Source organism: Caenorhabditis remanei, chromosome III (assembly GCF_010183535.1).
Source record: "Caenorhabditis remanei strain PX506 chromosome III, whole genome shotgun sequence".
NCBI lineage: Eukaryota > Metazoa > Nematoda > Chromadorea > Rhabditida > Rhabditidae > Caenorhabditis > Caenorhabditis remanei.
In genome coordinates, this window is record NC_071330.1 from 13728265 (window position 1) to 13741657 (window position 13393).

The following is a 13393-nucleotide window of genomic DNA, read 5'->3' on the forward strand; positions in this document are numbered from 1 at the left end:
CTGCTCCATAAGGCTAAACCAGCACAGTACAAGTTCCCAGACTATAAAAATATTGATTGGACCACTCTCTCAACGTTACTCACGCACATTAACTGGGCAAACATCTTCGGCGTCAGCGCTGATATAAGCACAAAATATGACAATTTTATAGGTTACATATCATATGTTTTCTCTTCAACTGTTCCCTGGAAAACCACAAATTCGATAACTGGAAATCTGCCGACTTACCTTGAAAACTTTTCGAAATTAGTGGAGTTGCAATGGGAAATAGCCGCCTGCTCTAGAGAGGCTGCGGACTACCTTCTTTATGTTAAATCAGCGAAAAAATTTAGAGCCAAAGTGACAAAATATAGGAGTAATTTAGAGCTGCTGACTTTAAAAAAGACCGGAACAAGTCGATTTTCCCAATTTGCCAAAAATGTATTAAAAAAGAAATACGTGGACGTTCCAGATTTTTTGAATAATTTGAACCTAAAGGTCACGCGGACATCCGAAAAATGTGAAGCTCTCGCAGTTCATTTTGAAAGCCAATACATTAATAATAGATTCTCTAAATTTAACATCCCCAAAGACTATAAATCGGCACAGAATTTCATATGGGTTCATGAAGAGGAAGTCTTTAAACATCTATCAAAATTAAAAGGAAATAACACTTTAACTCCCGACGGCATACCTGCTAGGTTTCTCAAAATAGTCTCTGCATTTATAGCAAGCCCGGTATGTCAGTTGTTCAATTTAACGATGATGACCGGTAATGTCCCGAAAAAGTGGACCGAATCAATAGTAACCCCTCTTAAAAAAGTTGAGTCACCAACATTAGTGTCCCAATACCGTCCCATAAGCATAACGTCTGTACTTTGTCGAATCTACGAAAGATGTCTTTTGAGGAGAATTACCGAGCATTTAAGCTCTGCTAACTTCTTCAGTAATAGTCAACATGGTTTTCGTCCAGGCCGTTCCACAACCACATGCGTACTCGAATCCCTAAACTTTTGCACTTCTAGAATTGATAAGGGCGAACAAATTGATATGATATTTTTTGATTACAGCAAGGCATTTGACAGAGTGAGCATAGATATTTTGCTAAAAAGACTGATAGATATCCAACTCAATGCCCACCTACTAATTTGGATTAATTCCTACCTGACAAACCGAACTTTCCGAGTAAAAATTAAAAACGATTTCTCTTCAATAAAAAGTATAAGCTGTGGAGTACCTCAAGGGGCGGTTTTATCCCCACTACTTTTCTGTATTTTTGTAAACGAAATTGCCACCACCCTCCCCAAAACAGTAAAGGCGATGCAGTTTGCAGATGACCTAAAAATTTTCACTTCATTTAGTAAATCCCAAATCGATAAAACCCATGATCTCCAAAAAGCGATCGACTCCATTACCGACTGGTCTGATAATGTCAAATTGGAATTAAATAAATCTAAAACCTATGTGTTGAGTCTTGGAAAAAATCCAACAAAAGTAGAATATCGGCTCCAAACCGAGCCAATAAAACGGGAATTAACAGTTAGAGATCTCGGATTCATACTCAATGAAAAGCTTGATTTTAAGCTCCACTGGCGCACTGCGATCAAAAAAGCAAATTTCGCAATTTACTCTATATTCAAATCATTTTGTAGCAACAACGTCAGGTTACTTTTATTGCTTTATAAAACTTTTGCTAGACCATTCTTGGAGTATGGGACAGTCGTTTCCAACCCAACGGATATGAAAACAGTGAAATCCATAGAGGCTGTGCAAAATAATTTCACTAGAAGAGTAATGTTTAGAGTGGCACGTAAAAGAATTCTTAACACGGACCCAGAGTACCGAAGTGCTGCTGACCGCCTTATTGACTACAACCTTCAAACTCTTAAAGATCGGCGGGAACACTTTGACGTTAAGTTTTTCCAAAAACTTCTACTGGGTAAAATTGCAATTGACCACAACAATTACTTTAGTTACTCTCCCACAAAAACCAGGCGTGGCCACTCCTACCGATGGAAGAAATCAAAAACTAAAATAGGCAGATTATTTTTTACAAACAGAGTGCTGAATAAAATAGTAAATCAAAAGCCCTAGAAGAAACACGGATTCTGACATTTCCGAACATGACTTCTGACTTCCCCTCCTCTTTTTATTGTATTTTTAATTGTATTCTATTTTTAATTGATTAACCTTCACGTATCGAGCATGCGTAAATAAATAATAATAATAATAATAATTTTGAATTTCTCGAAAATTTTCGAAAACCTTCTAATTTTTCTGCAACCTTCTCTTCTTAAACCCATTAGGTATGGGGGGTGAATGTTTTGTAATTTGAAAAACGTTACAATTATTCATTTCTCACTAGCAAAAATGTCACGCTTTGTTGACCGTTAATAACTTTGTCCGTTTTTCACCTTTTCACCTGATTCTTTTTTGGGCGATTAGGATTAGTCTGTCCCGCCATTCCTGGAAAATTTGGATGTGATACCATCATTGATGACCGAGCTATGAACCGTAAAGTGAAAGTCACTTTTTTTGGCTAGAAAATTTTTGATTTTTAAGTGATTTTTAGTGAAAAAACATTCGTGACCTTTCAATGACCAAGGCCTAGAACAGTGACCAAGACAAATTCATTTCCATTTGTTTTAATTAGGGGTATGTAGACGGCAATTCCCGTTCTTGGGGGCGATCATGGAATGCCGAAAGTTGACGCAGGGCAGCAGGGCCGAAGGCCCTATTTTATTCTGGCTCAGGGCCGCAGGCCCTGGAACTCTTGAATGCCCCGGAAGCAAAGCGGACCCCGCCGGCAGGCGGGAGACGCTAGTCCGAGTAACAAGTAAATAGAATAAGGATGCCGTGAAAAATAATTCAAGCCAATTACAGCCAATTAACTCTATAAAATTTCAGACAGTCAGTTACCTACTAATCGTCTGTCTTTCCACCGCGTGTACATTCCACTGGATATTCAACTACGGTTTCAATCAATGGTGTATAATTAATTACCGTTCTGACAATGAGGAGCATTTTATATCAACACTGATCCATTGTTTTATCTCTCTACTCATAGGAATCGATTTCAGAATTATTTTGATTTTGCACAATGAGGATTTGGCTTCTGAATTATTCGCTTTTTACATTTTACAACTCTTCCTCGCTTTTTTTTCTGGATTCGTTTTATATGATCTATTTATGGTCTTAAACGGAGATCTTTTGTTAGCTGGTCGTGTGAAGCAATCTTTGAAAAAAACCTATCAAAACACATGCACCCATTCAATAATCCCTTTTTTCTCCATGATTTTTGGAATATTCTCAATGGCATTCGTCGGCTTTACAGTAACCAAGTATTTTCCTACTGTCGACTGGATTATTTTTGTTCTAACCATTGGAGCCTCCTTGGCTACTATGATAACACTATGGGGATTTAAAAGAGTTTTGGTATTTATCAATGAAAAATTGGGAGCAAAAATTCGAACAATGTGCCAAAGTGAGGCATTCATTGGATTCACTGGAATTATGATTTGTGGATTTGTACCAAGAGTTGTCGTATTTTTCGTGGGATTCAATGTTGCGGTGAGTCAGAAAAAAAATTGCATCGAAAACGCTATAAAGAGTTGAAAACGAAAATTTTCAAAAAATTCAAAAACTTAAAATCGCAGTAACTCGCTTCAGTTTAGACCAAACTGCATTAAACCTCCGTTTTTGTATTCTGCGTGAGAAGAGCTTTCAGAAAAGTATAATCATGCCTATATTCTGAACGAGTTGAGTCTCACCACGAAAACTACAGTACCCCTTCTTTCCGGTTTTTCGCGGCGAGACCCAATTTCCTCTGAATCTTGGCATGTTTATACTTTTCTGAACCGTCTAGATGTGCTGAATCTGAAAATCAAAATTTCAGAACATTTGAACGAAAACTCGCTGAGTTACAATGAGAAATGTCAAAATATAAATTTTCGTAATATTTCGAAAATTTGTAACTTTTCGAGTTTTCAACCGATTTTTGTGGTTTTTAGTTTTAAATACTCAGAACATTTCTGATTTACCACAAAAATAGTTCATGTTCTGAGTCTCACCACAAAAACTACAGTAACCCAGTTTAAAGGCGCCTACCGTGCTTTTCGTGGTGAGATCCAACTCGTCTATAGGCTTGATTATACTTTCCCAAAAGCTATCAACGAGTTGAATTTAGTGGTGTAATGTTTCAAATTATGGTGAAAATGAGTTGTTGAAAATTTTCGTAATTTTTCGAAACTCTCTAACTTTTTGATTTTCTGGCTTTTTCAGCTGATTTTTTCTGGCTGAATCCCTAATAAACTGAATTTTCTGTGGGAAATAGTTTGAATCATCTTATTTCAGATTCTCTCCTTTACCATCATCCTCTCCTCCGTCGCTGCTCTCACTTTCTTCTTTCTATTTATCACTTGGAATAGAAGGAGACTGGACACCAAAAACAATGAATGGCTTACATTTGCAGTATTCATCATCAATGTTATCCTTTTCATCGGTTCCATCCGTCTCGCAGTGTCATATGAAGATGGAAAAGATATCGAAGTGATTATCTGGACCCAAGTATTCTTCTCCTTCCTTACTATTCCTAGTATGATGGATTTGGGAATAATTCTACTCGGAAACGAGATGATTATGAATAATGAAAATGAAGAAGAAATCAAGATGACCGTAAAAGTGCAGAAATCAAAAAAGGCTGCTGGAAACTCGTCAGGGTAAGTGTACAGTACCCCTTTTCCAAAACTTGAAAATAGTGCATTTTCTATAGCAACTTCAAGTTAATTCCATTCATTGAAACTGAAAATTAGTGAAAAAAATAACAAACATTTCAAAAGTTATCGAATTTCGAAACTTTTCGAAACTCTGAAATCCACAAAATGTGCTATTACTTGGTAGGATTTAGTCAGAAACTAAAACATCTTACATTTTCGAAATCAGCTTGCCAAGACGCTTTGAATGGGTATAATCATGACCTGGTTTGGTAAAATTTGGGTGTCGACACGAAAACTACAGTAACCCAGTTTGAAGACGCATAGACCTCAAAATGCACCAAACCAGGTCATGATTATACTCATTCGAAGCGTCGTGACAAGCTGATTTCAAAAATTAAAGATTTTTTTGTTTCTCTGAAACACCAAGCGAGTTATGCTACAATTTGTGTAAGACGATTTTTGAAAAGTTTCGAAAATGAGTATCTTTATCCATTTTCGACGTTTTCTACTAATTTATTTTTGTACAGTTAGTATAACAGTAATAACCTTTGACTCTAGTAAGGTGTCTTAAAATTTTTCGATGTACATAAAGTACTCCAAGAGCTACAGTAACCATTCCAGACCCGAATGCAAAATCTGCGTTTTACCATTCAACGATACTACACAAATCCCCAGAATGCTCAAAGAATGCGGGCATACTGTATGCGGAAGGTGTGCAGATAAGCTGTATGGAAAACAGAAACAGTATGAAATCATTTGCCCGATGTGTCAGAAGGTTACGGTAATTGGAAGTAAGTCAAATTTAAAAAAAAATTTTGAAATTGAGAAATTTTCAGTGGGAAAAAAGTATCTTCCGAAGAATTTCGAGCTGTTGGAATTGATTTAATGTCTTTTTGCTGTTTGTTTATTTTTTGTCGCTGTATCAAAAACCCAAGAAATGTTGTTCATTTTATGTTTTGAGAAAGTTGTTAATAAAGATCTAATATTATGATAAATATGATTTATATTACAGCAAAGCTATCAGTTTTTTACCAAAAAACGAAATTTTACACAAATTTTACATTTTTTAGTGGTCATTTACAACAAAATAAGGTAAAAATTGTCTTCCGCTATTGATATTCAATCGTTTGAAGCATTGGAGAGACGCAGAGAAACGAGACACTCTAGTAGTATGTACTCTCGCATCTCTCTTTAAAACGACTATAACTCTTGAAGTTAAAGAGCTATTATAAAAGTTTCAACTAACAAAATATAGAAAATTTCAAGGGCTACATTTTTATAGTTGACTACGTTTTGGTAGCTCCACCTACTTTTGAGATACAGTAATTTGAAGATTCGAGATGAGAGAGAGAGAGAGGAAGAGACACAGAGAAGCGATAGGGTCTAACTGTCTGGGCTCTCTATATTTCTGTAAAATTAAAGTTTTTATAAAACTTCCAACAAAATGGTCGTCGATTTACTCGTTATTTTTTTTGGCGTTTTCTACTTTACCACCTCAAATGTCTAACAGCTGTTTCTCGCGAATCAACAATATTTTAACTGATGAGGAAACGTTTGTCTCTCTGTCTTATCAAAGACGGGGTTTTCAATCAGTTGGTCACCTTTTGTTTATGAAAAGTGTCTGTATGTTTACTTTGTGATTACCTTCTCTATCAGTTGTCAAACATATATGTACCACCTCTTTCTCTGTGTCTCTTCGAAATCTACACCTGAGTAATTAAAACAAACAAGCAGACTTGTCAAAAATCGGGCCGGCAAAATTTTTCCTGATTTCAAAAAATGGGAACCCGTTTTTACCAAATTTTATTTGAAATTTTTCGAAAAAATAGAGTAAAAATGCTTAAATTATCATATATATTCACATTTTTCCTGAAATTTCACAAAATTTCCAAAAAAAAAATCAAAAACTCAAAATGTTTCAAAAGAGCCGGGCCGGGCCGGGCCGAGATTTTTTCTGATTTTGGCCCGGCCCGGCCCGTGACAAGTCTGCAAACAAGGCTGTCAGAAATTGCGGCCGGCCGCGGCTTTCCAGAGTTTTAAGGAAAAGCAAGTCTTGATAATGTGTACCGTCTAATACAACAATTTTGCGCGGGGAAAGAAGGGCCTGATGACGTGGCAGATGGTGTCCTTGAAGAATCAATAGCTGACCTAGGTAGCAACACACAGCACAAACGCCAGTACAAACATTAAGGTGTCTTGAGTGGAGACGGCCAAAGTTACACTGACCAACATGCCAATTTTCAAAAGCTCACTAAGCAGAGCTATGCGGAAAAAGAAAACGGAAGGTGAAAGTTAATTTTGAAAATGACAAATTTGAGGAAAATGCTTTCTAGTCATCACTGAAAATGAATTTTGGCGTTGTTTTCATACGAAACTTTATCAAAAACCACTAAAATAGGCCGAAATTGCCTTTGATATTCAAAACTTTTCTAAACATTTACACGGAAGTAGGAAGTTACAAATTACAATGACCAAGGTAACACTGACCAAAATGTCTATTTTAGAAAGCTCGCTACATACGTCCGTTTTCCGTCTTCCTTCTTTGGACCTTTAATTTCTGCACAGCTCTTCTTACTAGGGAAGGCCTCCGAGTGACCAGAAATTAAAGGTCCAAAGAAGGAAGACGGAAAACGGACGTATGTAGTGAGCTTTCTAAAATAGACATTTTGGTCAGTGTTACCTTGGTCATTGTAATTTGTAACTTCCTACTTCCGTGTAAATGTTTAGAAAAGTTTTGAATATCAAAGGCAATTTCGGCCTATTTTAGTGGTTTTTGATAAAGTTTCGTATGAAAACAACGCCAAAATTCATTTTCAGTGATGACTAGAAAGCATTTTCCTCAAATTTGTCATTTTCAAAATTAACTTTCACCTTCCGTTTTCTTTTTCCGCATAGCTCTGCTTAGTGAGCTTTTGAAAATTGGCATGTTGGTCAGTGTAATTTGTGATTCCGTCTCCACTCAAGACACCTTAATGTTTGCACTGGCGTTTGTACTGTGTGTTGCTACCAAGGTCAGCTATTGATTCTTCAAGGACACCATCTGCCACGTCATCAGGCCCTTCTTTCCCCGCGCAAAATTGTTGTATTAGACGGTACACATTACGGCACTTCTGACTCTCTCATGGCTCTCAAACCCCCTAAACCCTCTTCTGTCACTGATTTCGTAGTGATAACCTATGCTGTTATCACGACTTTTCTGATAATCGGAGCCATATTCTTCCTGATTTTTGCACCGATAGTCGCTGCTAATTGGATTCTTGCCGCCGCAATCCTCGGCTCGGTTCTATTGATTTTCGGGGTGCTGAGATTGGTGAAATGTGCGATGGATTTGTGTCATGAGTACTTCGATACGGGAAGAATAGAGCGAACGAGGAATGAGATGATGGTTGGATTGAGTGGAGTGTGGATTTGCAGTACGATACCGAGAATTGCAGTTTATTTAATTGGAACTAATTATCATGTGAGTTTGCTTTTTTTTGTAAAATTGGGTCTCACCACGAATAGCATGGAGTACTGAAGTTGTGACAAGAATCAGCTTGCAACATTGAAAAATGTTAAAGTTATAAAATCCCTAGAAATCCAATTTTTTCAGAAAGTCTGGAATTTTTGTTGCTAATTGACGTACAATGTCAAACAAATTTGATTTCCTAACTCATCTTGTCGAGACCTTTCAAATAAGTATAATCATGACCTATTTTGATTAAATTCTAACTAATGCTCACCGATGCTCCTTTAAAATAGGGGTACTGTAGTTTTCGCAATGTCAATCTTACCGGAGGCCATCGGATTTATTTTCAACAAAATTGAGAAAAATTCCTGCATTTTTTGAGTTTCAAATCAGTATTCTTCCGTATAAACTCGAAAAGTTGGAGAATTTCGAACATTTTCGAAAATCAAAATTCCACTAAAACTACTGTAACTTAATGAATTTTAAAGCAAACAATAAGAAATTTAGATTTTTAGATTTAGCTGGAGCTTTCAATTGAGTATAATCGTGCACGTATTCGAGAAATTTTGGGTCCCACCGCCATGCTACAGTAGGCGCTCGTCAGGGTTACTGTAGCTTTCGTGGTGGGACCCAATTTGTTCTAAATATGGTCATGTGTATACTTTTCTGAACCGTCTTGATGAGTTGAGTCTGACAGTGTAAATTTCAGATCATTTAAACAAAAACTCGTTGAGTTACGGTAGAAAATGTCGAAATGTTTTTTCGTAATTTTCGAAAATCTGTAACTTTTTGAATTTTCAACCGATTTTCGTGCTTTTTAGCTTGAAATACTCAGAAGATTTCTAACTTTTTAAGAAAAATAGTTCCGCTATACTCATGCATCAGGTGGCCAATATTCATAGTTTTCTAGGCCACCATTCCTAAAATCGTCTGAAATCGCTCAAAATCAGTCAAACATTTTTCTTCATTCTCTTGGTTTTCTCAGATTACTTCTTGAATCCAAAAACGTGAAAATTGTAAAGTTTGAAAAAAAGCTAAGCGAGTTACAGTAGTTTGACTGAAATCTGAAATTTAGGATTTTCGAACATTTTCGAAGACCCGTAACTCTTTGGTTATTTGACCGATTTTTTTCATTTTGGGTGCAAAAAAAAGACGATCTTCTACAGTATCCTTTAAATAATACCAACTCTTCAAATTTCAGCTATTTATCTACATCCTGACGGTCTCTCTGCTGACATGCTTCATATTCCATTTCCTCTTCAACTACGGCTTCAACCAGTGGTGCAAACTCAATTATGCCAACAGCTCTGTGTCCGAATTAGGCCTTATCCCATTTCACATTGTCTTGTTCGGATTTCTAGTCCGTATCAATGCAGGTTTGGAAGCTACAGAGGGACAAATAACCGCTTTATTTTTCGGTCAACTCGCTATGACTTTTCTATCTTGTGTCAGTAGCTACGAGCTATCTGTTGTCTTCCAAAAAGGGGGACTAATCTCGCAGGGACACAAAGGAAAAATCAATAATTCTGTAGATCAAATGACATATATGCTCGTCCCCTCTTTCGCTACACTTCTTGCCATACTTTCAATGGTTTTTATTGGATTTTCTACAGTATCCAATTATTTTCCTACTGTAGACTGGACCGTTGGAGGTATAACTGTGGCATCATGTCTGCTGATTGTGATTGTTCTTGGATTATTCAAAATTTTGATAGTTTTCATCCATGAAAAACTGAAAAAAAGAACGTATGATTTGGTTTTGACGGAGACAATCATTGGATTCTTTGGAATTGCAATTTTCGCGTTTCTCCCAAGAATTGCGGTGTTTGTCGTTGGGTGTAATGTACCGGTAAGCCAATTATATATTTTCCAAAAATTTACATGAAATTTCCTATTTTTTGAGCCTTAAATCAAAAAAATCTGTTGAAAATTCGATTAGTTACAGATTTTCGAAAATTTTCGAAAATCAAGGTTTCACTTGAACTGTTATATCTCTTTCAGCTTTTGTCAAAACTGAGAAACATCATTATTTTTAGATTCAGCGTAAAAAAGAGCTTTCAGAAAAGTATAAACAAGCCTATATTCTGAAAATTTCAACTTTTTGGTGAAAATCTGGGTCCCGCCACGAAAACTCTGGGTTACTGTAGTGGCATCTATTTTTCTTGATTAGATGAGTTGATTCGCAACATTTTGAAATGAAAATCACTGGAAAATATCTGAAAATGAGAAAGTGGCAGATTTTCGAAACGTTTCGAAAAAAACTTTTAACCGGGATACTGTAGTTTTCGTGGTGGGACCCAATTTTTCAAAACCTGGGCGTGATTATACTTTTCTGAAAGCTCTCAACGAGCTGAGTTTGAAAATATAAATATCAAATCATTTGGTGTGAAACTCAGCGAGATACGATAGGGTCTCACCATGAAAACTACAGTAACCCGAGTTTAAAGGTGCAGGTACTGAGATATAGACAAGATTATACTTTTCTAAAAGCTGGAAATGCGCTGAATCTGAAAATGTTAATTTCAGATTATTTAAACAAAAACTCGATGTGTTACAGTAGAAATTGTGTAAATATAAATTTTCGTAATTTTTCGAAAGTCTTGAACTTTTTCAGTTTTCAACCGATTTCTGTGATTTTTAGCTTGAAATACTCAGCACATTCTTGATTTTACATTAAAAATGTTTCTGGCTGAGTTTCAGAGTTTTCTAGGCCACCATTCCTGAAATCGTCTGAAATCGCTCGAAATCACTCAAATGTTTTCTTTATTCACGAAAATCTGTAACATTTCAAGTTTTCAAGCGATTTTTGTGATTTTAAGCTTGAAATACTCAGAACGTTTCTGATTTTTTAGGAAATATACTTTTGTTAAGTTTATAAAAAACTATTACAGTGATTTTGAACATTTTCAAAAAGTTTTGAAAATCTGTGGTAGCTTTCAAGGCATATTTTTGTTTATCTGAAAGCTTTAAAGCTGCAAATTCCAAAATTTCAGATCTACCTCTCCTCCGTCATCATCTCCATTTTCACCGTCCTCACCGTCTACCGTCTATTCATTTCTCCCAACCAACACTTATGGCGTCTCGATTTTTCCAAAAACTGCAATTTGATACTCATCATCGTCGGAATTCATATAATCATATTGGTGGCTGCAATCCGTTTTGCTATCACCTATGAGAACGCGAGAGATATCGAAGTGATTATTTGGACTCAAGTCGTGTTTTCATTTCTATGTCTTGCGTGTGTAATTGACTTGGCTGTGGTGCTGAAAGGAGGACTGCAGATGGTTAATGGCGGCAATGGGGACATTGAGATGGGACCGATGAAGAAAGTGAAAAAGGAAAAGAAGGAGAAGGCAACAGGGTGAGTTCTGTGAAAAAAAAAGCAAAAAATAGCGAAAATTTAAAAAGTTCTGGAATTTCGGAACTTTTCAAAAATCTGAAATTCACAAAATGTGCTATAACTCGGTTGGATTTAGTTGAAAACTGAAAATTTTTGAATTTTTGGAATCAGCTTGTCAAGACGCTTCGAATGAGTATAATCATGACGGGGTTTGGTAAATGTTGGGTCTCGGCACGAAAACTACAGTAACCCAGTTTAAATGCGCATAGACCTTGAAAGTGCAACAAACCAGGTCATGATTATACTCATTCAAAGCGTCTTGATGAGCTGATTCCGAAAATTCAAGATTTTTCAGTTTCAGACTAAATCCAACCAGGTTATAGCACATTTTGTGTTCAAAATTTGACCTTGAAGGTGCATAGCGTAGGGAATGTGCTATAAGAGAGAAAGCATTTTTTATAGAAATTTTAAATTAATTTCATATATTTAAACTAAAAATTTGTGAAAAATAGCAAAAAATCAAAAGGTTATGGAATTTCGGAACTTTTCAAAAATCTGAAATTCACAAAATGTGCTATAATTCGGTTGGATTTAGTTGAAAACTGAAAATTTTTGAATTTTTGGAATCAGCTTGTCAAGACGCTTTGAATGAGTATAATCATGACTAGGTTTGGTAAAAGTTGGGTCTCGGCACGAAAACTACAGTAACCCAGTTTAAATGCGCATAGACCTCAAAACTGCAACAAACCAGGTCTTGATTATACTCATTCAAAGCATCTTGACAAGTTGATTCCAAAAATTTAAGATTTTTCAATTTCGGACTAAATCCAACCAGGTTATAGCACATTTTGTGTTCAAAATTTGACCTTGAAGGTGCATAGCGTTGGGAATGTGCTATAAGAGCGAAAGCATTCTTTATAGAAATTTTAAATTAATTCCATATATTTAAATTAAAAATTTGTGAAAAATAGCGAAAATTTAAAAAGTTATGGAATTTCGAAACTTTTCGAAAATCTGACATACACAAAATGTGCTGAAATTCGGTTGGATTTACTCGGAAACTGAAAAATCATGAATTTTCGGAATCAACTCACCGAGACGCTTTGAATGAGTATAATCATGACCTGGTTTGTTGCACTTTTGAGGTCTATGCGCCTTTAAACTGGGTTACTGTAGTTTTCGTGGCGAGACCCTAATAGGGCATGAATATACACGTTCGAAGCGTCTTGACGAGTTGAATCCAAAAATTAAAGAATTTTTTTTTTAGTTTAAATGATGGAAATTAAGTTGAAATTTCTATAAAAAATGTCTTCGCAATTTCAAAGATACTGTAGTGAGCCTTATGACTTCTTAGAAGTACAGTTGTATTCATCTATTAGAAATTTCCGCAATACAGTACTCCATAAGTTACAGTAACCATTCCAGACCCGAATGCAAGATCTGCATCCTCCCCTTCAACCCATCTACAGTAATCCCCAAGATTCTCAAAGAATGCGGACATACCGTATGCGGAGGGTGTGCGGATATGCTGATTGGAAAACAGCAATTGAATGAAATCGTTTGCCCATTTTGTCAAAAGGCTACGGTAGTTGGAGGTAGGTGGCAATTTTTTTTTTCGACAGGAAATTTGAAATTGAGAAAAAAAATTTTGCAGGGGGAACAAAGAATCTTCCGAAGAATTACGAGTTGTTGGAATTGATTTAAAGGTTTTTTTTCTGCTGTTTGAATAATTTTTGTCACTGTAACATTTCTTGTTCATTTTTTCTAATTTATTGTCAAAATTGTTAATTAAAAAATAAAGATCTATTTGTGCACTATCATATGTATCAAAAATTCATGAATGATTTTTTCCAGAATTGGCTCACCTACTCGAATAATCTGAAATTTTTTTGAGGTTTACTGCAATTTTTT

At 35.9% G+C, this 13393-nt stretch overlaps 2 protein-coding genes across 2 annotated transcripts; both read left to right on the forward strand.

The window, feature by feature from the left end:
* Positions 1-3270: 3270 nt before the first annotated feature.
* On the forward strand, positions 3271-5580 carry GCK72_011233 (uncharacterized protein; the record flags this gene model as incomplete). Its single annotated transcript, XM_053728307.1, has 4 exons — positions 3271-3549; positions 4333-4697; positions 5316-5485; positions 5531-5580. The coding sequence occupies 4 exons, from the start codon at positions 3271-3273 to the stop codon at positions 5578-5580; spliced, it is 864 nt and encodes a 287-aa protein (XP_053587884.1).
* Positions 5581-7815: 2235 nt separating this feature from the next.
* GCK72_011234 (uncharacterized protein) lies at positions 7816-13186 on the forward strand (the record flags this gene model as incomplete). The annotated part of the gene is made up of 5 exons (XM_003090630.2): positions 7816-8154; positions 9344-9991; positions 11136-11503; positions 12908-13077; positions 13137-13186. The coding sequence occupies 5 exons, from the start codon at positions 7816-7818 to the stop codon at positions 13184-13186; spliced, it is 1575 nt and encodes a 524-aa protein (XP_003090678.2).
* Positions 13187-13393: the final 207 nt, after the last annotated feature.